The 25,449-nt window shown below is 35.8% G+C and overlaps 1 protein-coding gene across 5 annotated transcripts in view; it reads left to right on the top strand.

Moving 5' to 3' along the window:
• Positions 1-25,449, top strand: part of LOC128022335 (pleckstrin homology domain-containing family G member 5-like) — a 57,399-nt gene that overhangs the window by 23,098 nt on the left and 8,852 nt on the right. For 2 of the 5 annotated variants that reach the window (XM_052609754.1, XM_052609753.1), the window contains exons 3-10: positions 14,721-14,862; positions 15,033-15,132; positions 15,514-15,574; positions 15,782-15,873; positions 15,965-16,101; positions 17,459-17,619; positions 24,299-24,490; positions 25,277-25,438. In XM_052609754.1, the coding sequence (XP_052465714.1) occupies positions 14,721-14,862; positions 15,033-15,132; positions 15,514-15,574; positions 15,782-15,873; positions 15,965-16,101; positions 17,459-17,619; positions 24,299-24,490; positions 25,277-25,438 (1,047 nt within the window). Of the gene's footprint in view, positions 1-8,508; positions 8,902-14,720; positions 14,863-15,032; positions 15,133-15,513; positions 15,575-15,781; positions 15,874-15,964; positions 16,102-17,458; positions 17,620-19,290; positions 20,178-24,298; positions 24,491-25,276; positions 25,439-25,449 lie in introns of those variants that run through there. The other 3 variants (XM_052609756.1, XM_052609755.1, XM_052609757.1) reach the window with 3 other exon arrangements.

Here is a 25,449-nt window from a genome sequence, read left to right on the forward strand (position 1 = left end):
CTTTCACCAAAATCAGTTCACACATCACTGCTGTCTTGCTGGTTATCCTACAACACTCATTTTGAAATTAATTGCTTTTGCATATTTTTTTGGATTTTTTTATTATGAAAAATAGTTAATAACGTCACCGTTATTGAACATAATAGTTAATAACTTTACTGTAAGAGACTGTACTTTCATTAAAATCATTTCACACATCACTGCTCTCCTGCTGGTTTTACTACAACACTTATTTTGAAAATATTTGTGCCGGCACATTTTTTATGATATTTCTTATTATATTTTTTCTTATTAAAATAAGTTACTGTAAACTTAATGACATTGTGAGAGTATCTAGTATGTTAGGTGGGTAACAACATCATTTGTGTGAAGTATTCTTATTTTCATTATGTGCTATTAAATTCTACAGTTAACTAAAAAGTAAACTGCATTAGGTATCTGAGTTGAGATACATGTTTGTATTGTGCAGAAACAAAGTCCATAAATTAAGTAATTTTATTACATCGTGAAGTTATGTAGTTACAAAGTTACCTATTTTCCATAATAAACAATCATAAAAAAGAAATATGCAAAAGCAATTATTTTCAAAATAAATGTTGAAGTATAACCAGCAGGAGAGCAGTGATGTGTGAACTAAATTTGGTGGAAGTACAGTGTGTTACAGTAAAGTTATTACTATAATTTCCAAAAACTGTGAAGTAATTAACAATTTTTCATGATAAAAAAATGGTAAATAATGTGCCAAAGGAATTACTTGCAAAATGAAAGTTGTAGTATAACCAGCAAGAGAGCAGTGATGTGTGAACTGAATTTGGTGAAAGTGCAGTCTGTTACAGTAAAGTTATTAACTGTTTTTCATAATAAAAAAAATCATAAAAAATGTGCATTTTTTTTTTTTTATTTCAATATGAGGGTTGTAGTATAACCAGCAGGTGAGCACTGATGTGTGAACAGAATTTGGTGAAAGAACGTTATTAACTGTTATTATAAAGTCATTAACTGTTTTACTTATTTAAAATGTATAAAAAATGTGTAAAAGGTATTATTTTCAAAATGAATGCAGTAGTATAACCAGCAGGAGAGCAGTTATGTGTTAACTGAATTTGGTGACAGTACAGTGTGTTACAGTAAAGTTATTAACTATTTTTCTTAATAAAAAATCATAAAAAATGTGCCAAAGCAATTACATTCAAAATTAAAGTTGTAGTATAACCAGCAGGAGAGCAGTGATGTGTGAACTGAATTTGGTGAAAGTAAAGTGTGTGAAAGTAAAGTTATGAACTATTATGTTCAATAAAGGTGATGTTATTAACTATTTTTCATAATAAAAATTCTAAAAAATATGCCAAAGCAATTACCTTAAAAATGAGGGTTGTAGAATAACCAGCAGGAGACCAGTGATGTGTGAACTGAATTTGTTGAATGTACAGTGTGTTACAGTAAAGTTATTAACTATTTTGTTCAATAAAGGTGATGTTAGTAACTATTTTTCATAATAAAATATCATAATAAATGTGCCAAAACAATTACTTTTAAAATGAAAGTCGTAGTATAACCAGCAGGAGAGCAGTGATGTGTGAACTGAGTTTGGTTGAAAAACAGTGTGTTACAGTAAAGTTAATAGCAATTTTTCTTAATAAAAAATCATAACAAATGTGCCAAAGCAAATACATTCAAAATGAAAGTTGTAGTATAACCAGCTGGAGAGCAGTGATGTGTGAACTGAATTTGGTGAAAGTACAGTGCATTACAGTAAAGTTATTAACTATTATGTCCAATAATGGTGAATTTAACTTTTTTTTATAATAAAAAATCATAACAAATGTGCCAAAGCAATTACATTCAAAATGAAAATTGTAGTATAACCAGCAAGAGAGCAGTGATGTGTGAACTGAATTTGGTGGAAGTACAGTGTGTTACAGTAAAGTTATTAACTATTGGTTAAAATAAAACATCATAAAAATTGTGCCAAAGCAATTACTTTTAAAATGAAAGTTGTAGTATAACCAGCAGTAGAGCAGTGATGTGTGAACTGAATTTGATGGAAGTACAGTGTGTTACAGTAAAGTTATTAACTATTGTTCAAAATAAAACATCATAAAAATTGTGCCAAAGCAATTACTTTTAAAATGAAAGTTGTAGTATAACCAGCAGTAGAGCAGTGATGTGTGAACTGAATTTGGTGGAAGTACAGTCTTTTACAGTAAAGTTATTAACTATTATGTTCAATAATGGTGATGTTATTAACTATTTTTAATAATAAAAAATCATAAAATATTTGCAAAAGCAATTTCTTACAAAATGAAAGTTGTAGTATAACCAGCAGGAGAGCAGTGATGTGTGAACTGAATTTGGTTGAAAGTACAGTGTGTTACAGTAAAGTTATTAACTATTGTTCAAAATAAAACATCATAAAAATTGTGCCAAAGCAATTACTTTTAAAATGAAAGTTGTAGTATAACCAGCAGTAGAGCAGTGATGTGTGAACTGAATTTGGTGGAAGTACAGTGTGTTACAGTAAAGTTATTAACTATTGTTCAAAATAAAACATCATAAAAATTGTGCCAAAGCAATTACTTTTAAAATGAAAGTTGTAGTATAACCAGCAGTAGAGCAGTGATGTGTGAACCGAATTTGGTGGAAGTACAGTGTGTTACAGTAAAGTTATTAACTATTGTTCAAAATAAAACATCATAAAAATTGTGCCAAAGCAATTACTTTTAAAATGAAAGTTGTAGTATAACCAGCAGTAGAGCAGTGATGTGTGAACTGAATTTGGTGGAAGTACAGTGTGTTATAGTAAAATTATTAACTAATATGTTCAATAACGGTGACGTTATTAACTATTTTTCATAATAAAAATCATAAAGAATGTGCAAAAGCAATTAATTTCAAAATGAGTGTTGTAGTATAACCAGCAAGAGAGCAGTGATGTGTGAACTGAATTTGGTTAAAGTACAGTATGTTACACTAAAGTTATTAGAAATTTTTCTTAATAAAAATTCCAAAAAATGTGCCAAAGCAATTACTTTCAAAATGAAAGTTGTAGTATAACCAGCAGGAAAGCAGTGATTTGTGAACTGAATTTTGTGGAAGTACAGTGTGTTACATTACAGTTATTAACTATTATGTTCAATAATGGTGATGTTGTTAACTATTTTTTCATAATAAAAATTCAAATAAATGTGCCAAAGCAATTACTTTCAAAATGAAAGTTGTAGTATAACCAGCAGGAGAGCAGTGATGTTTGAACTGAATTTGATGGAAGTACAGTGTGTTACAGTAAAGTTATTAACTATTGTTCATAATAAAAAATCATAAAAAATGTGCCAAAGCAATTATTTTCAATATGAGTGTTGTAGTAAAACCAGCAGGAGAGCAGTGATGTGTGAACTGAATTTGATGGAAGTACAGTGTGTTACAGTAAAGTTATTAACTATTATGTCCAATAATGGTGGATTCATTAACTATTTTTCATAATAAAATTCAAAAAATGTGCCAAAGCAATTACTTTCAAAATGAAAGTTGTAGTATAACCAGCAGGAGAGCAGTGATGTGTGAACTGAATTTGGTGAAAGTGTAGTGTGTTACATTAAATGTATTAACTATCTTTCAAAATAAAAAATCATAAAAACTGTGCCAAAGCAATTACTTTCAAAAGGAAAGTTGTAGTATAACCAGCAGGAGAGTAGTGATGTGTGAACTGAATTTGGTGAAAGTACAGTGTGTTACAGTAAAGTTATTAACTATTATGTCCAATAATGGTGAATTCATTAACTATTTTCCATAATAAAAATTCTAAACATTTGCCAAAGCAATTACTTTCAAAATGAAAGTTGTAGTATAACCAGCAGTAGAGCAGTGATGTGTGAACTGAATTTGGTGAAAGTACAGTTTGTAACATTACAGTTATTAACTATTTTTCATAATAAAAAATAATAAAAAATGTGCCGAAGCAATTATTTTCAATATGAGTGTTGTAGTAAAACCAGCAGGAGAGCAGTGATGTGTGAACTGAATTTGGTGGAAGTACACTCTTTTACAGTAAAGTTATTAACTATTATGTTCAATAATGGTGGTTTTTAACTATTTTTAATAATAAAAAAATCATAAAAAATTAGCAAAAGCAATTACATTCAAATTGAAAGTTGTAGTATAACCAGAAGGAAAGCAGTGATTTGTGAACTGCAGTTGGTGGAAGTACCGTGTGTTATATTAAAGTTATTAACTATTATGTTCAATAATTGTGATTTATTACCTATTTTTCTTGATAAAAAAAATCATGACAAATGAGCCAACGCAATTACTTTCAAAATCAAAGTTGTAGTATATCCAGCAGGAGAGCAGTGATGTGTGAACTGAATTTGATGAATGTACAGTGTGTTACATTAAAGTTATTAACTATTATGTCCAATAATGGTGAATTCATTAACTATTTTCCATAATAAAAATTCTAAACATTTGCCAAAGCAATTACTTTCAAAATGAAAGTTGTTGTATAACCAGAAGGAGAGCAGTGATGTGTGAACTGAATTTGGTGAAAGTACAGTTTGTAACAGTACAGTTATTAACTATTTTTCATAATAAAAAATAATAAAAAATGTGCCGAGGCTATTATTTTCAATATGAGTGTTGTAGTAAAACCAGCAGGAGAGCAGTGATGTGTGAACTGAATTTGGTTGAAAAAACGTGTGTTACAGTAAAGTTATTAGCAATTTTTCTTAATAAAAAATCATAACAAATGAGCCAACGCAATTACTTTCAAAATCAAAGTTGTAGTATAACCAGCAGGAGAGCAGTGATGTGTAACTTAATTTGATGAAAGTACAGTTTGTAACAGTAAAGTTATTAACTATTTTTCATAATAAAAAATAATAAAAAATGTGCCAAAGCAATTATTTTCAATATGAGTGTTGTAGTAAAACCAGCAGGAGAGCAGTGATATGTGATCTGATTTTGATGAATGTACATTGTGTTACATTAAAGTTATTAACTATTATGTTCAATAATGGTGAATTCATTAACTATTTTTCATAATAAAAATTCTAAAAAAATGTGCCAAAGCAATTACTTTCAAAATGAAAGTTGTAGTAAAACCAGCAGGAGAGCAGTGATGTGTGAACTGAATTTGGTGAAAGTACAGTGTGTTACAGTAAAGTTATTAACTGTTATGTTCAATAATGGTGAAGTTATTAACTATTTTTCAAAATATAAAATGTGCAACATCATTTAATTTCAAAATGATTGTTGTAGAATAACCAGCAGAAGAGCAGTGATGTGTGAACTGAATTTGGTGAAAGTACAGTGTGTTACAGTAAAGTTATTAACTGTTTTTCATAACAAAAAAATCATACAAATTGTGCAAAAGCAACTATTTTCAATATAAGTGTTGTAGTATAACCAGTAGGAGAGCAGTGATGTGTGAACTGAATTTGGTGAAAGTAAAGTGTGTTACAGTAACGTTATTAACGTTTTCATAATAAAAAAAAATCATAAAAATTGTGCAAAAGCAATTATTTTTAAAACCAACATTGTAGTATAAGCAGCAGGAGAGCAGTGATGTGTGAACTGAATTTGATGAATGTACAGTGTGTTACAGTAAAGTTATTAGCTATTATGTCCAATAATAGTGAATTCATTAACTATTTTTCATAATAAAAATTCTAAAAAAATGTGCCAAAGCAATTTCTTTCAAAATGAAAGTTGTAGTATAACCAGCAGGAGAGCAGTGATGTGTGAACTGAATTTGGTGAAAGTACAGTGTGTTACAGTAAAGTTATTAAATATTATGTCCAATAATGATTAATTTATTAACTATTTTTATTAATAAAAATAAAAAATAAAATGTGCCAAAGCAATTACTTACAAAATGAAAGTTGTACTATAACCAGCAGAAGAGCAGAGATGTATGAACTGAATTTGATGAATGTACAGTGTGTTACAGTAAACTTATTAACTATTATGTTCTATAACGGTGAAGTTATTAACTTTTTCATAATAAAAAATGTGCAACATCAATTAATTTCAAAATGAGTGTTGTAGAATAACAAGCAGGAGAGCAGTGATGTGTGAACTGAATTTGATGAATGTACAGTGTGTTACATTCAAGTTATTAGCTATTATGTCAAATAATGGTGAATTCATTAACTATTTTTCATAATAAAAATTCTACAAAATGTGCCAAAGCAATTACTTTCAAAATCAAAGTTGTAGTGTAACCAGCAGAAGAGCAGTGATGTATGAACTGAATTTGGTGAAAGTACAGTGTGTTACAGTAAAGTTATTAACTGTTATGTTCAATAATCCATCCATCCATCCATCCATCATCTTCCGCTTATCCGGGGCCGGGTCGCGGGGGCAACAGTCTAAGCAGAGACGCCCAGACTTCCCTCTCCCTAGCCACTTCCTCCAGCTCTTCCGGGGGGACCCCGAGGCGTTCCCAGGCCAGCCGGGAGACATAGTCCCTCCAGCGTGTCCTAGGTCTTCCCCGGGGCCTCCTCCCGGTGAGACGTGCCTGGAACACCTCCCTGGGAAGGCGTCCAGGAGGCATCCGAAATAGATGCCCGAGCCACCTCAGCTGGCTCCTCTCGATGTGGAGGAGCAACGGCTCTACTCTGAGCTCCTCCCGAGTGACCGAGCTTCTCACCCTATCTCTAAGGGAGCGCCCAGCCACCCGACGGAGAAAGCTCATTTCGGCCGCCTGTATCCGGGATCTTGTCCTTTCGGTCATGACCCACAGCTCATGACCATAGGTGAGAGTAGGAACGTAGATTGACCGGTAAATCGAGAGCTTTGCCTTACAGCTCAGCTCCTTCTTCACCACGACAGACCGGTACAGCGACCGCATTACTGCAGAAGCTGCACCGATCCGTCTGTCAATCTCACGTTCCATCCTTCCCTCACTCGTGAACAAGACTCCAAGATACCTGAACTCCTCCACTTGAGGCAGGAACTCTCCACCAACCTGAAGTGGGCAATCCACCCTTTTCCGACTGAGAACCATGGCCTCGGACTTGGAGGTGCTGATTCTCATCCCAGCCGATTCACACTCGGCTGCAAACCGTCCCAATGCACACTGAAGGTCCTGGTCTGAGGATGCCAACACGACAACATCATCCGCAAAAAGCAGCGACGAAATCGTATGGTCCCCAAACCGGACACTCTCCGGCCCTTGGCTGCGCCTAGAAATTCTGTCCATAAAAATTATGAACAGAACCGGTGACAAAGGGCAGCCCTGCCGGAGTCCAACATGCACCGGGAACAGGTCTGACTTACTGCCGGCAATGCGAACCAAGCTCTTGCTCCGGTCGTACAGGGACCGAACAGCCCTAAGTAGGGAGCCGCCGACCCCATACTCCCGGAGCACCCTCCACAGGATGTCGCGAGGAACACGGTCGAATGCCTTCTCCAAGTCCACAAAACACATGTGGACTGGTTGGGCAAACTCCCATGAACCCTCCAGCACCCTGGAAAGGGTATAGAGCTGGTCCAGTGTTCCACAACCGGGACGAAAACCACACTGTTCCTCCTGGATCCGAGGTTCCACTATCGGCCGAATTTTCCTCTCCAGTACCCTGGCATAGACTTTTCCAGGGAGGCTGAGAATGTTCAATAATGGTGAAGTTATTAACTATTTTTCATAATAAAAATTCTAAACATTTGCCAAAGCAATTACTTTCAAAATGAAAGTTGTAGTAAAACCAGCAGGAGAGCAGTGATGTGTGAACTGAATTTGCTGAAAGTACAGTTTGTAACAGTACAGTTATTAACTATTTTTCATAATAAAAAATAATAAAAAATGTGCCAAAGCAATTATTTTAAATATGAGTGTTGTAGTAAAACCAGCAGGAGAGCAGTGATGTGTGATCTGATTTTGATGAATGTACAGTGTGTTACATTAAAGTTATTAACTATTATGTCCAATAATGGTGAATTCATTAACTATTTTTCATAATAAAAATTCAAAACAAATGTGCCAAAGCAATTACTTTCAAAATTAAAGTTGTACTATAACCAGCAGGAGAGCAGTGATGTTTGAACATGATTTTGGTGAAAGTACAGTGTGTTAAATTAAAGTTATTAACTATTATGTTCTATAACGGTGAAGTTATTAACTATTTTTCATAATACAAAATGTGCAACATCATTTAATTTCAAAATGATTGCTGTAGAATAACCAGCAGGAGAGCAGTGATGTGTGAACTGAATTTGGTGAAAGTACAGTGTGTTACAGTAAAGTTATTAACTGTTTTTCATAACAAAAAAATCATAAAAATTGTGCAAAAGCAACTATTTTCAATATAAGTATTGTAGTATAACCAGTAGGAGAGCAGTGATGTGTGAACTGAATTTGGTGAAAGTACAGTGTGTTACAGTAACGTTATTAATGTTTTCATAATAAAAAAAATCATAAAAATTTTGCAAAAGCAACTATTTTTAAAACCAACATTGTAGTATAAGCAGCACGAGAGCAGTGATGTGTGAACTGAATTTGGTGACACTACAGTGTGTTACTGTGAAGTTATTGAGTATTTTATTAGTAACCTTTTTCGCGTTTCGCACTTTGCAGACGGTCCCTTAGGACTTGTCTCTCAGACGCCAGCGCATTGAGATCAACGTATTTTGTACAGAGCGGAGGAAAGCTTGTTTTCAGGCAAACTCGCTTGTAGCTCGTTTACTACATCACTACGAGTAAAAAGAGGCATTATTCGTGTACCAAAAACGTTTTGCTCGCGAGTTATTGATCCGGAAAAGTCGAATCTGTGAATATCTTGCCAGTTTTACCGAACTAAACTACGTCGTTCTCTTCTATTTTTACAGACCGTCGAGAAGCCGTCACTTCAGGGGGGAGAGAGACAGGCAGACTCGTGCACACACACATGCGTGTGACACCGGCATCAGGTGTGTGTCATGAATGCGTTATTGTATGTTATTTCACGGTGACAGCTGAGGTTTTATGGTTGTTATTAAAAAGTCTCTGAGCTGCGTGAAGTGCTGCGGTTTTTACCACAGATGTGTGAAAGGTCTGAGAAATGAGGCATAGCCAAATTGATGACAGATTTAGTGCTCTCTCTCGCTCTTACTTTTGGTCAACTTAGGTAACTAAAGTCTGTGTGCTTTCCTTCATTGGCTTTTTGTTGAATCACAGTGTTGTGCTTTACTGTTTGGTGGATATTGCACTTTGTGGTCATTTTAATGATTTTTTTTCTTACAGTGACCTTTAAAACAGGTGTAGACTTGTGTGAAATTGTATTAGGTCTGTTCAGGTTGTGATATCTGTGAGTAGAGAACAATAATGGACTTTTTTCCAGTCCTCTCCAGGCCCTTTGTAAATGTCGGCACAAGATAATCACAAGCTGATTTTATTAACATGACTCTCGGGGGTCGTGTGGGGAAAAACTAAAGATGGATTTTGTACTCACAATGCCTTGTGTACCTTACTTTAGATAAAAGCTGTTAATGTAAGATGTGTTTGGTTTTTAATCAGTGTTTTGGAAAATAATATGTATGTTTTATTTACACAAATTAAATTGAGGCGTATATCAGCATTTTGTTGGCCATTTGCCAGCTTTTTCTCTACAATTTTGAAAACAGTGTTCACAGATTAGAATAGTTGACTTTCATGATCTGATGTATATATATATGGTAACACTTTTGAATAGGGTCCAATTCACACTAATAAGTTGCTTATTAGCATGTCTATTATTAGGCTGTTTATTAGTGCTTATAAAGTACATATAATGCATGACATTCATAATCCTACCCAATACCCTAAACTTAACAACTACCTTATAAACTATTAATAAGCAGAAAATAATTTGAGTTAATTGAGGCAAAAGTCATAATTAATGGTTGGGTAATAGTGAGAATTGGACCCTAAAATAAAGTGTGACCATATATATATATATATATATATATGTATATATATATATATATATATATATATATATATATATATATATATATATATATATTAGTTGTGGGCCGTTATCTGCATTAACATGCTGCGTTAACGCGAGACGGCGATAAAAAAATTATCACGGACAGCGACACTTAACCCGAGCTCTCTTCTGCGAAGTTCTCCTCGAAGTCCCTCCTGCACCTGAACGAACAAATACAAATCGCAGTTTGAACAAACAAAAAGATGTGAAAGAGCCCAATTCAGTACTCGCGGTGTTCTGGTGTTCAGGGCTCACGCAGAGAAAGGCGTCTCAAAACACTTGAACATCGAATTTGCTCATTTTTGCTCTTGTGCCGACAAATACATACAAAATATGTCAAAATATCCACCTTGGAAATTATGTTCGAAAAAATTATGTTCGCCTTATTTAGCTATAGCTGCTGTAATGTTAATCCAAGAAAATTAAAATGAAAATCACTCACTGCTCTTGATTAAATTACTTTGTAGTTTTAACAATCAAAGCCAAAATTATTCATACACCAGATATAATTTTTGATATATATATATATATATATATATATATATATATATATATATAGCAAAACTGTAATAATGTGAGAAATGTTGAAGGTGTCTGAATAAATGTAGGTTTGATTGTATATTTAATTTTTACATTGAAGACTATCCAGTGCTATTTTACATTTCATTATTTGGTTTCTGTACCTTGACACCTACAAACTTGAAAAAAATGAAACATTGTGTAAATAACACAAATAAATAAAAACAAACGAACATACAAATTAAACAATTTCAATTTCAAACAGGGCCCGCTGACCCCAGCTACGGCCCTGCTCACGCCTGTTTCACACATACTCCGTCTGCAGTGCGTATGCAGTCCGTGGGCGTTACGGTGCCCGTTTTTTACGCACCCATGTTAATGGATTTTAGCGTTCACGCAGTTGCGGTCCGTCAGTGCATTCCAGGAGTGGTGCATCTGCGGCAGTGCAGCGATCGTTCACGTACCGAGTAGCAGACTGCAAACGCGTCCTGTGTGAAAGCACAATGAGTATGAGCCGTGCTGCTTCTGCTCCACATACGTAATGCACACGGACTGCATACGCACTGCAGGCGGAGTATGTGGGAAACATGCATGTGTCTCGTCGAGGTTTCCATTTGGAAGCTTCTTTAAAACAAATAAAAAATTCCCTGAAGCAAACCCAGTGGCATCTTAGCTGCATCCATGTTAGCACGTCATGTTTGATGTGGTAATTTCACAGTAGGCATACACACAGGTGCGAAGACTCATTCTCGGCGCCTACAGATTCGGCTAGGTATACATCCGCGCTAAAATATCAAGGTGAGAGTCAACATAGGTCGCGTAGTATAGAACCAGCTCTCAACCCAACTTTGAGAATAGATTAACGGCGATATTTTTTTTATTGCCCGATAAGAGTCTCACGTTAACACAGCACATTAACACCAATAACGGCATTACTGAATAATTTTATATCACACATGAAGATGCAGCAGTGGCCACTGGTTTAATGTTATTCTTCTTGACTTGTTGTTGAAATGTACTAATTTTGAAGTGTTAAAATTTTTTATTAATTTTGAAGTATAAATACAAACTCAAACAAAAGAAATGAAAAGGCATTGTTTCAGCTTTCTGAGCACTTCTCCTGGCGTTCACAAGAATTGTTCCTCCAAAAGCATTTCAAGTAAGAAGACAAAGGGGAAAAAAAGTCCCAGGTTGAATAATGTAACAGTTTGGCTTGGCAGTAGTTCCTCTTAGCCTTATTTAGCCCTAAATGTGTACTTATGAGCAGCAATCTGGCTGTACTTTGTTCCCAGATGGAAACTATATTTATATACAGTATATATTAGATTAGATTAGATGCTGTCAGGCTACATGTCAGTAAAAACAAATTTTCCTGTCCTGTCAGCCCGTTATACTTGGCTCGTAGCACATGCTCTTCAATTGCATGCACAAATGCATTAGCGTGCACTGTATATCATTTCATATTAAAGTGCAAATGAAACTACAAGCATGCAGTGTCATAGTTATGTTGTCAGTTAAGTCATGAAGTTACCAAAATTGTTATCAAATCTGCTTTAAAACTGTGCATGCATGTACAGTTGCATCTGAGTAAATTAGAATGTTGTGGAAAAGTTTTTAAAAATTTATTTCAGTAATTCAGCTCGAACTGTGAAACTCATGTATTAAATAAATTCAATGCACACAGACTGAAGTAGTTTAAGTCTTTGGTTCTTTTAATTGTGATGATTTTGGCTCACATTTAACAAAACCCATCAATTCACTCTCTCAACAAATTAGAATACTTTATAAGATCAATTAAAAAAAAAACATTTTTAGTGAATTGTTGGCCTTCTGGAAAGTATGTTTATTTACTTTACATGTATTCAATACTTTGTAGGGGCTCCTTTTGTTTTAATTACTGCCTCAATTCGGCGTGGCATGGAGGTGATCAGTTTGTGGCACTGCTGAGGTGGTATGGAAGCCCAGGTTTCTTTGACCGTGGCCTTCAGCTCATCTGCATTTTTTGGTCTCTTTTTTCTCATTTTCCTCTTGACAATACCCCATAGATTCTCTACGGGCTTCAGGTCTGGTGAGTTTGTTGGCCAGTCAAGCGCACCAACATCATGGTCATTTAACCAACTTTTTGTGCTTTTGGCAGTGTGGGCAGGTGTCAAATCCTGCTGATTTTGCTTGACAATCCTCACAAGGCTGCGGTTCTCTCAGTTGTTTGTGCATCGTTTTCTTTCAACTCAACTTTCTGTTAACATGCTTGGATACAGCACTCTGTGAACAGCCTACATCTTTGGCAATGAATGTTTGTGGCTAGGGAGGGTATCCTTATATGGGAGGTGTCAATGATTGTCTTCTGGATAACTGTCAGATCATCAGTCTTCCCCATGATTGTGTAGCCTAGTGAACCAAACTGAGAGACCATTTTGAAGGCTCAGGAAACCTTTGCAGGTGTTTTGAGTTGATTAGCTGATTGGCATGTCACTGAAATAAATGAACTTTCCAAGACATGCACCTGTATATGAGTCACCTTTTGAGAACATATCCTATCTTTTCAAAAGCCCAGCACTGTCTCCCTCATCTAACACACAAAATTAAAAAAAAAATTTAGTCAGAAAAGGTAAAGAGTTGTAAGAAAATATGATGTATGTCAGATCTATTTCATGTTCAGCAGTGGCAGGTTTTAAAGCAGACAAAATAACCTAAAAATCAACTGCTTTGATGCCTGTTAATCTGTTTCTGTTAAAGAAAAGAGAGGAAATCAATAAGGATTAATCTATATTTAATTTAGATTTGTGTTTGACAACTTTATTTAATTTCTGTAGATGTTGAACACATGCTGAGAGGGGTGTCAGACAGGGTTTAATAGTGGAACTGAGTAATAGGGGCTTTATATATATATAAAATTGATCTTGAATTCAAGTCTTCACATTTTCAGCCAGATCAATTCTTTTTCAATATGTGGTTTATGTGATTATGTAACCTCTAAAATCTGCCCATTTTCCTGTTGCTTGTCTCCTATTGTTTGTTGGAGTTTGCTGGCACATGCCCTCGGTCTTGCTTACTCACTTCTTGTGGTTTTCTCTCAGAAAGTGCACCGGCGATTCGTCACTACTTCAGCATGTAGGAGACGTGTTTGTTTTGGCATCTTCAGAAGGTTTAGCTTGAGTATGTGTCCTTAAATGTATTTTTAGTGGATTATATTTGATCCAGTACTAAATTTGTTTGAGAAGATGATGTTTGAGAAATAACCATGAAGAAAAATCTTTTTATATGCCGGCTCAGTTTTTTGCATGGTTCTCTGTCTGAGTGTGAGCTGCTTCTGTTGTGAAGCATATGAACAGGACAATTGAAGGAAGCACACAACCAGGAGGTCCTAATCCCTCTTTCTTTTCCACACTTCTTTCCACACTTTATTTCCTGCTGATGTTGGCCTTACAACTTGTCTCTGAATTGGCCTTGGGTATGAGTGCTGATGTAAACTGAAGTTGAACTTTATAGTAACATAATGTCACATAATAGAACAGCAGGCAGTTTCTGAACTTTTTATTTCCCAAAGGTTTACTTTTGTTTAAACTAGCAAATATAAACTTTTTAATATTTATAACATTATACTGAAGGTCACATTAAAGTCCTGGAAAAATTTCACCATGCCATCATGATTTATTTTTTATACTTTTCAAATGCTTTTTATGTATACATTTTGTGTAATCATTATCTTCGATCCAGGCTTTATCAAGCTATGAAAATCATAAAAGTAAAAGTAAGTTGACAAATGCTATCACACAAAAGGATTTTTTTTCCTGCCAATGTAGCTTCCAATACAAAGTAATAATAATAATTAGTGTGTATATATATATATATATATATATATATATATATATATGTGTGTGTGTGTGTGTGTGTGTGTATAAAATACAACATAGGCTTAGAGAACATCCATCATTTGAATATAGCTTATTTTCTGTTTTTTTATTATACATTTTTAATTGGAATTCTCCTGTGATTATTTGTATAAACACTATTGTAAATTGTTAGAGGACAAATTAAAAAAGGAAATGGAAGTGGGAATATTGCTTTAAGAATGTTTATTCTCATTCCCCAGGGTCAGAAACACCCATACAATATTTGAAGAAACACCCATCGACGTTAAATTTGAAAGAAAACTAAGTTTTTGTTTTACTGACAAAAAGAAAATGATGCACACACAGTTGGATTTCACACTTCTGTGTTTTCAAAGTTGACATTATTGCTTTATGATTTATGCCTCAGGTGTGTCACCACCCGTCGTGTCAGGACGTTAGAGACGGCAGCCCTCTTCACCTCTGTGAGTCATGTGACTCAAACTGCCATCCCGTCACCCGAGACGGCATGCTCTTTGATAGGCACCCACGGTTTGACCTGCAACCACAAAGTAAAGCTCTAACTATCTGTTTTATTTTTTAACCTATCACTTGTTTCAGCAATTTAAATTTAGCTGAAAGATGATGATGACAATTATCATTGAATTTGTAATGGTTAATTATGATCACAGTCTTCTGGCAGGATGTTAGTTAGTGTTGCCTCACTTCCTCTCCCCCACAGGTTCCATCCTGACCCGGAACGTGTCCACGCGTTCCTGTCCGCCTCGCACCGGTCTACCCTCTGACATGGAGGATGGAGAGGATGGATACTCTGACCTAGGGTCAGTTCTTTTTTGCATTTATGCCTCTATTATTACATCCTTTATGGGCACGCACTTAGGTTTCGCTGATGTTTGTTTTAATGAAAGAGGAAGTCTGTGTACTTTCCAGTGGCATCATCCACTGGAGAACATCTGGGATTTGACTATCTATTCATTGAGAAATAACCACCATTCATGTATTACTTCTACTATTATCAATAGAAAATGTAAACATGAATCTAGTTTTAGTAAAATCCAGTTCACAGCACATTATGCTGACTTTTTTTTTTTTTAACAAGTTTCAATATATACATTTAAATACCTGTTCTTGATTAAACTGGGTTATGGTTAGTGAAAAAGACACTAGACACTTCAGTCATTCCTTTTTTTTGTGCTTCTCAGGGATCACAGGAGTGGAGGAATGAAACTGGTTAAAAAGAATACCAGACGCCGACACACAGATGTAAGAGAAGAATTAGAGTTCTGATTTTTATTAAGTCTGTGTACTGCTTTTCTGTCTCAAACAAGACTTTGAGACTTGTTGTGCCTCTGAGTCAGTACTCTGACCCTTTCTTTGTCTGAAAATGTAATCATATTAGTTAGTATCTACTATAAATTATAGCTTGTTTTCCTAAGGCATAAGCTGGTTATCCATTCTTCACTCCTGCAGGACCCCAGCAAGGAGTGCTTTACTCTGAAGTTTGACCTAAATATTGACGTCAGCATGGAGATCGTCCCAGCTGTGAAGAAGAAAACCTTGAGGTGATTTTGTGTTTGAACCCCTAGGTGGTGCAATAACCAAATCAATGCATTTAGAATCATGGTTAGCTGACCTGTAAGCTTTGTGTTTCAGAGAAGTCCTGGGAGCTGTATTTGAACGAAAAGGCATTGAGCTGTCAAGGGTCAACCTGTTCCTAGATCAGTCCAATACCCCACTTTCACTGGGATTTGAAGCCTACCGCTTTGGTGGCCACTACCTCAGAGTACGAGGTAATGCCCTGCTGCCTTCTAAATGCTGTGAAATCAACAGACAGTATTCTGTCTGTATTGGCTAGTAATCAAATTCAAAACAGTTGTATCTCAGAACTCAAATTATTATTGTAACAGTGAGAGTGAAGGAAAAGTTATTGTACATTTGAAATTATATCAGTATTTTTTTAGTAAAATTTTCTGGTACTCAGCTACAATTTCTAATGACTAAACCAAAAAGTATGTATATACAATCTGAATGGATTTTAAAAGTCTGAATATGTGATTTGGTGAGCTGGAGATTCTCAATCTAGCATTTTACAATATATTAATGATGTAAAGTTCATATATTCCCTCAGATTCAATAAAAAGCTATTTGTTGAAATAGTACATCAGTTGGAAGCATAAAATGCTCAAGATCTTATGATTTGAGAATGACCCAAAGTAATTAAAGGGATACTTCACCCCAAAATGAAAATTTTGTCATTAATCACTTAGCCCCATGTCGTTCTGAACCCCTAAACGCTTCGTTTTTCTTCAGAACACAATTTAAGATATTTTAGATTAAAATCGGGACCCTTCAGTTCTGACTGCCCATTGACTGCCAAGTAAATGAAAGTGTCAAGGTATGAAAGTCGTCGTCAGAATACTCCATCTGCCATCAGACGTGCAATCTGGGTTACATAAAGCGACGGGAAAACAACAACAAAATATTGACCTTATTTAGCTTTTCCTTTGTCAACAAATTGTCTCTGTGTCTCTCCATATGCTGCTTATGCTCTTCTGTGTCAGCCGGGCCACAAGGGTGCACTTTTATCTTTCAAATCAAAGCTACAGTAAATACACGTAGAAACAACGCATCCTTGTGGCACGGCTGATACAGAAGAGCATACGCAGCATACGGTGATATGTTGGAGACTGTTGACAAAGGAGTTGTTGAATAAAGTGGTTATTTTACTTTTCTTCGCTTACAAACAGTATTCTCATCGCTTCATAACGTGATGGTTGAACCACTGATGGCAGATGGACTATTCTGACGATGTCTTTCATACTTTTCTGGACCTTGACAGTATAACTTACTTGGCAAAACCTCCCGGTTTTCAAAAGTCTCAAGCCTCCCGGTTTTCATCCAAAATATCTTAAATTGTGTTCTAAAGAGGAACAAAGCTTTTACGGGTTTGGAACGACATGGGAGTAATGTCAGTTAATGACAAAATGTTCATTTTGGGATGGAGTATCCCTTTAAAATGGCCAATGTTAAATAATGATATGAATGAATTCTGTATCATTTATCAACAGGAGAATTTATCAGAAATTTGATAAATTCATGAGACATTTTCACAATGCATAAATTACTATTGTGTGTGCGTTTGCGCAGCTCGACCAGGAGAGGAGCTGAAGGTGGAGAGGTGTGTGAAAGACCCCCGTTCTCTCAGTCTGCCCACTATGAGGTCTTCTAGCACACGTAGTTCCTCTACTGACCGAGCAGAGCATGGCTCTCTGGGACGCCGAGAGGCGGCAGACCTGCTAGTCGGCTTGGTAGGTCACTCTCTCTATATAGGGGAGACCAGGGCTAGTTGTCACAAGGACTTTGTTCTTTTTTTATTTCATGAATTGTTTCGTTTATTTTACTGTTTAGATTTTATTGAAAAGACTTGATAACAGGTTCCATGGTGACAGCTTAACCTATTTAGTGTGACAGCATGCCCTACAACGTGGTCAGAGGACACTATTTTATTTCTTGGGCATTAAAAGATGAAATGTTTGACTGTTTTTTGCTAGGATACACTACCATTCAAAAGTTTGAGCTTTTTTGAAAGAAGTCTTGTATTCTTACCAAGGCTGCATTTACTTGACCAAAAGTACAGTACAATAATAGATACAGACAAAAAGTACAATAATATTGTAACATTATTAAAATAATAATAAAACTGTTTTCTAATTTAATATGCTTTAAAATGTAATTTATTCCTGTGATGGCAAAGCTGAATTTTCAGCATCATTATTCCAGTCTACAGTGTCACATGGTCCTTCAGAAATCATTCTAATATGATGATTCTGTGCCTAAAAATACATTTATTATTATTATTATTATTAATGTTGAAAACAGTTGCGCTGCTTTATACCTTTTTACATGATTCTTTGAAGAATAGAAAGTTTATTTTAAATAAGTTTTTTGTAGCATTGTAAAAGTCTTTGCTTTCACATTTGATTAATCTAAGACATCCTTGCTGAATAAAAAAAAAAATTAATAAAATAATCCTACTTTCCCCAAACTTTTGATCAGTAGTGTATGTGCATATATAGAAGATTTTCAAAAAAACAACATAATCTTTAGAAATATTCTGTAGAGTAAAAAAAAAATGACAACTAGACCCAATCTCCCCTTTTTCTTTGTCACTCTCTCGTTCATTTTATAATTTCTGTCACATCCAGTTTTTACTGTTCTTTTAGTAGTGTATAGTATATGATTTTTCTCATCTGAAACCCTGCAATTTCATCCATCGTGCAAACATGTTTTGTGAAACATAATTAAAAGAAATGTTTTTTCCAAAGTCAATGTTTTTAAGTGCTTACCACAAACCCAGTGAACAACTGACTCATTGTTTTATGACAATCTTGTGTTGCCACCTGTTACTAATTCCCGGTATAACGCTCAGTTAGTGACTGCAAGGTTTCTAAACCAGCCTGCCTTTATTTAGGATCATATCAGAGATACGTTCAGGGTTGAGTTTGTTTGAAAAAAGGGATGTGTCTCGGAAATCCTGATAGTGCTGCCAAATGACTTGACTTCCACATAAGCAGAGTATTCAAGCTCAAAATCAAACAAATACACCTTCCCAATAAAGCAAACACGTCCTTTTGATAGAGCACAATTCAATCCTGTGAAACTTTGAATGTGTTTTTCGGCCTGTGTTGAAATCAGCCACCTCTGGTTCCCATGGAGCATTTGCATACGATCTCAAACAAGAGCAAGGTTCAAAGCTCATGACATTTTATTTCCTTGTGGCTGTCCAAAAGTTCTGTCTGCTTCATCAGCAGTTCAGTGGAGCCCAAGGTTAACCGATTTCACCCGGGATGTCCGCGATGGAAAGTCCTGTGGAATTAGCTGGAACGATTGGCTCCCTGTTGTAAACAAACACTTTTTTTTTTTCAACATGAAAGCAAAATGTATTTGCTCTCATTCAATCCTCATACATACTGATCCGTTTTCAGCCTGGATTAATGTGATTTGTAATGACAGGTGCAGTTTGCTATGAAGATATAATGCAGCAGTGATGTTTCTGTACTGTAAGGTTCCTTTTACCGTACTAAGGTCAGATCTGTGCTAACCAGTAAGATTTACGTAGCTAACCATAAAAGTGATTGTCAAGCCATAGAGAAATGATAAGAAAGCGCCATACAGCCGGTTAACACCATCTGGAGAGGCAGTGTTGTGTGTCATCTCAGTGAAAGACGGAACTAAACGGAACAGATTGGCCAAGGAAGAGTGTCAGGAGTGTTGCTCCACCTTCCAACGTGCTTTGGCATCGAGGTCAAAGGTCATATCAGAAGACTGATGCATAAGCAGGGAGATACACATGTGGAACAACACAGGAAGACAGAGAACAAACAAGCTAGAAGTTTTAAAGGACTTTTGAGGTGAATTTGAGTACAGTCATCATCCATGATGTTTCTTTTTTTAACCATGACTCAAAACTACAGGAAATTCGAAGAGAACTAAATCATTGACAAGCTATCTTTTATACCGGATCTACTGGAACTACTCCGTCCAGACCTTTACGTCTTACACCTTTTTGCATGGTAGAGAAACCCGTGCCAGCGCAGAAATGCTGAATTTTCGTCAGAGGACATGGAATGTACCCAGCCTGCCAACTTTACCAGAGGTTCCAGGTGGAATGCTCATCCACTGCAGCCCTCTGAATGATCTTCCCCGGACTCATACCCACAGGCCTCTTGCTACCGGTTTGGTGGCTGCCCGCGTGCAGCGCTTCGAAGCTGGAGACGCGCCACCTCTGCGCCCCATGCCTGATACTACACCAACTTCTCCTAACAGTCCTACGTATCCTCCAGGAGTTACTAAACAAGGGATCAAGGTATTTCTGCATTATACAGATTTAATATCAGTCTCAAATCCTCTATGTTCAGGAGAAGACTATGGTTTATTTTCTCCAAAAAAAATGTCAGGTAACCACATTTTTTTATTTTACTTCATGTGGCTGCATCTAAGTTAACTGCTTACAATGTATTATGTCATATTAGTGTTTAATACAAAGTAGTTTCATAAAAGTCTGTAGAAATAGCTTATTAAAAGCTCATTAAAAGATGCTGTATGTATCCTCTTTTTACACTGAGAAGGGTCAGTCATCTTTTTTATACACTGTAATATTATTCCAGATAGTTAAATGAATGTATTGTATAAGATTTATATGAAATTTACTATTTGTATGTCTTTTGTGGGAAACAGGAACCTAAAATATGTCTTCTGTTATCTTTATGCAGCATCACATGATTAGAAGTGTGTTACTTAATGGGGAAATCTGTGTAAATGTGTAACAATGTACAGAAGCACCTGGAATGTTTAACTCTTTTGCTGGTCTAAGTGTTTCGTTTCTGCACGTGTAAAATGAGCCTTGTCTTTAGCACAAAATAAAATTCTTAAAACAAAATTTGACAGAGAGCTCAGCAGAGAGATCTTGCTTTCCTTACCTGTTCTCTATGTTGGTTTTGAACAGTTCAGAGAGACTCTCAGCAAAATGCAAATTAGGCCATTATGCAAATTGTGCAAGCACCTAATTAGTCACAATCACTCAAGTTACCTTTGGACTTTGGAAGAATTGTGTGCTGTGCCTCAGAAAACAGGACCCCAAATGTGTTTATATTCACAGTGCATTTTTAACACTTATCCGGATCACTTGTTCAGCCATCATGAGATGTTTTTCTGTTTTAAATTTGAAGGGCGTGTGTTAAAATACTTTCTAACAGTTCATCCCTATGGCGGCCATACTCACCCTTAAATTACAATTCCGAGATAATTCACTTGCCAATCATGTTGTTCCAGATCTGTATGACTTTTCTTCTTCTTCTGTGGAACACAAAATAAGATATTTTAAAGTTTTGATGTTTAAATTTTAAATTTCTGTCCATACACATCATTAAAAAAATTTATAATAAAGGTTCTTTATTGACATCAAGGGTTCCATGAAGAACTTTTTAATATCCACATCAATTTTAAATTGCACAAAGATTCTTTACAGTGGATAAAAAATCTTTAGATTATAAAAAGTTTCTTCACACTATGAAACAATTTGTTCTTTCAAGAACTGTTTGTAGTTAAATAAGAAGGAGAAAAAAACCTTTTGGAATCTTTATTTGCAAGAGTGCACAGTGAACGCCAATGTGGTCCAAACAACAATTTCATTGTATGGACCCAAAAAACACATGTAGTTTGCAAAATATCTTCTTTCTTGTTCCAGAAAAGCCATAGTTTGCAACAAGAGAGAGAGTACATTTTTGGATAAGCCATTTATAGGTTGTTTTCCCCTAAAAGTATAAGCCCTGTGGAACTCTTTGAGCATCCTTACTTGCTGATTAGGACAATGACCAATTTGTCCTACCAAACTGATTTTGAAAATATCCATACTGTTTAAAAAAAGAATACACACAAGCAGGCGTACGGTGCCCAGCATCACTATTCCCTTTCGCCCTCTGCATACACAGCAGATGTGCATTAAACACTGTTTTACAGTCAGCTCGTGACACTCGTTCAGTGCTGTTGATTTTAAAGCGAGCCGCTGCTAGGATCAGTTGTTTGAGGTAGTTTAGGTAGCAGAAGGAGCTCCTCCTCCCCTGCTCCTTTCCCCTCTCTTCCTGCTCGCACAATAGGAGGGCAGGATTCTGCAGTTACTATGACATCCGGCCAGCCCTCCTCAGCAATGCAGCGGTCTACCGTTCAGTCCTCTCAGCCTCCTTCAGGTTCACTCGCACGCACATAGACAAGCAAGCCAACGAGCCTGTAGAAGTGGATTTGAATGCACTAGTCCTTTGACATCAATGTAGCTTTTGTGAGGCTGCAGGAGGGAAGCAGGTTGTAGGAGATTCATTGTGGGAGCAGCATGGGCCAGGCTCTCTTTTGATGCTGTGCAATGCTCTGGACTGCCTTGGAAATGCCTCTGACATCTACGGTGAGCTTATTTTTGCTCGTCTTTCGTGTTTGGCACTTTGGCTTTGTCTGCATGGTTCGTATAAACAATTTTTTTTATCAAATATAAATGTTCAAAGAGCATCTGTCTGGGAATTGATAAGGGAAAATGTTGCCTGCGGCGCTTGTATTGCTCTCTCTTATCGAACTCACACATTTCTTAATAAATCTAACAAATATAATGGTGTCATCAAGCATATTGGCTCATTTTAAAAGTGATTTTGTTAGAGGATGAGCCAAAATCAGCTTTTTTTTTTGGCATGATTAAGTGTAAACAGAAGTCTTTGTGATAACTCTTGGAAATATAATATCATCACATGTTGTCTGGGTGCAGTGTTGACTTTGTGTTCCTTCGACCAAACAAATGAGTCAAACAGGTTCTCCCGATGGACATAGACCAAGACAATGTCAGCTTGTCATCTTGGAAGTTTTCTGCAGCCAGTATTGTCTGTCAAATGTAGAAAGTAGGGGAGCACTGATTGATCAATGCTTTTCAGAGATCTGATGAGTGAATATCTCTGATTAGAACATATTGAGTTGATCTAGAGATGTTTATCAATCTGGGTAAGCAACAAATGGGCTTTTGTCTTCATCATGAAGTCCCATCTTGGTCACAGAACATTACGTCCGTTAAGAAAAATTGGCATTGTCCCAGAACATTGACGAATGAATTGGCCTGAAGATCTTGAAAACATTTCTCTGACGAAAAATGCCAGGTTTGTTTTTAATCCATTGTAATTGCATTTTCTATTGAAACGAAAGGCATCATCAGAACACAATGTCCAAGTAATGAACCCCAAGGGACATTGAGTGGCTTTCCCTGCTACACTCATGCATTCTTCATTTCTTCCCATTGTCGTGAACAGGGAAAAGCTTTTCCCCTGCTTTCCGAGACATGCCTTGTCTCTTTTCCTGTTGTTGCCGAAGGGTTCCTCTCGTTGGTTCGGGTCACAGAGTTTGCTAATTCTTGTCAGTCAAGTCTCTAATGCTTTAACCTTTCTAAACAGAGAATGTTGGCAAAACCCAAACGGCCTTTTCACCTGTTGACAGCTGAATATGTTGCCTAAGGTCAACAGTTTTTTTTTCTTCTTTTTAACACACATGTGCTGTCCCATCCTCAGGTGAAAGATGTCCCTGAACATAACGTACGGAGATGATCTGAGAACAGGCCTGTCTTTGTTTATGTATAAATGTCCTGAGTGTTTTGTTTGCGCTTCCTTACCTGTCAGAGCCAGACTACATCTGGCACTTAAAATTCCACAGTTTAGCCTGACGATTTGACAAAAGGTGTCTGTTTTGACTTTTTGTCAAAGTTTGTATGACAGAAGCATTTGCTCTGTGACTATTGCTACACTGTTGGTTTATTCAGCTTGCCTGTGTTTTGTAAAATGAAATGAAAACAATCATGCTGTATAGGGCAATCATTTTGAATAATTATACAAATTATAATACATAAAAAAGTATATATATTTACATATATATAATATTTAAAATATTAAAATATTTATTTAATAATATAATTAATAATATATGTAACCACAATGCCAATAATAATAATATAATTATTTATTAAATCAATAAATAATAATAATAATTATTATTATTATTAATATTTCTAAATAATAATATTGAATAATTTTTATGTTTTTCTTTTCTTTTTTCCTTTCTTTGTTTTCCTAAAGGTGATCAGTAGTCAATAAAGGCACATGTAAAATTTTGTGAATTCAATTTTGTTTCAGAGATAAAGTAACTCAAGTATGTCAATAATCAAAAATATTGGTACACATTTCAACAGTTATTCTTTCCTCTGGGAATCGAACCCATTACCTCAACGTTGCTAATGCCATGGTGTAAAATATTTGTAAATATTTATTATTAGTCAAATGTAATTAAAAATTGTTTATTCATTAAAAAAACTATAGAGCCACCACAGCCCCTGCCTCGATTCAAACATTGGTCTTGGTTTACTTTTACTTTTTCTCATCACCTCTCTTTCTCACTCTCTGTCTGTGACAGGCTCAAGCGCGTCGGCGAAAGAACATGCCGGAGTTTCTGGGTGATGCCAGTGTCCCCAATCAAGACTCCATATCCCAGTTGAGCAGTTCTCTTCCAGGATCTGTAACGGGTACAGACCGCTGGAGGAACCGTGCTGCCAGCCGTTTCAGCGGCCTCTTCAGTTCCAATTCAGGAAACGGCTCTCTTGGGAAGGTAAACATCTGTGAGCATTCAAGGATTGTTTTACAGTACATGTGCAAAGCACTTTCTCATATGCAAAACAAGCACTTACATATTCCTGGCAAGCTTTTTGCATTTCACACTTGAGTGAGTGTGGAACCACTAAGGAAGAGATATCAATTTGTCAAAGTATTGCTCCACTTAATGAACCAAAAACAGGAAAATGTACAAGTAGACTTTTCCTATAAGTCCACACTCCGTTTTCCCTCACGTGTTGAACCTTTGATGTTTTTTTCATTGGCATGCCCTAGAGATTTAGGTTGGTTGACACCCTGGCTGGCTCAGGAGTGTAAAATTGGGGTCAAATAGCAGGCTGTGCTCTTTTCCTCTCTATGTGACTCTTGTAACAATCACATAATAGCTTAAAGTTAGAAAACAATGCCTGTTTAAAGGTGACCACCACTTATGAGATCATTAAATCCATGCTTCAAACAATACACCATGGTGTTTATATATAATAATAGTAAGTATAGTCTCATAATTTGTATGGTGTTTTTAATAGCTTGTGTTATTCTTAGTATGTACAATATATCAGTACCATTATCAGATGGTATTAAATATTTAATTAATTGCTCAATATTGAATATTTAATTGATAATGATATTTTTCCTCTTATTTTTACTTTCATCTAATGCCTACTTAAAGTTAATCTTTAAAAGCCCTGATCATTTTTTTAACACTAAGGTAATCTATTGCAAAATCAAAATAGTATAAGTTCATTCAGTTTTAATTTCCTCTCCACTTAATTTTTCTTCTCAGGAGTGTGATCGCGTGGAACAGCTGCAGAGTAAACTTTACTCATACACTATGTTCGGATTACCCAAGATGCCTCCGCAGCTCTCGTTCCACAGAGACTCATGGGAAGAGGAGCCCAACCTGGAGCTAGAAGAGAGCTGGAAGCAGCTTTTGGACAATCCTGAAGTAAACACACT

This window comes from Carassius gibelio, chromosome A11 (genome assembly GCF_023724105.1).
Source record: "Carassius gibelio isolate Cgi1373 ecotype wild population from Czech Republic chromosome A11, carGib1.2-hapl.c, whole genome shotgun sequence".
NCBI classification, from domain to species: Eukaryota; Metazoa; Chordata; class Actinopteri; order Cypriniformes; family Cyprinidae; genus Carassius; species Carassius gibelio.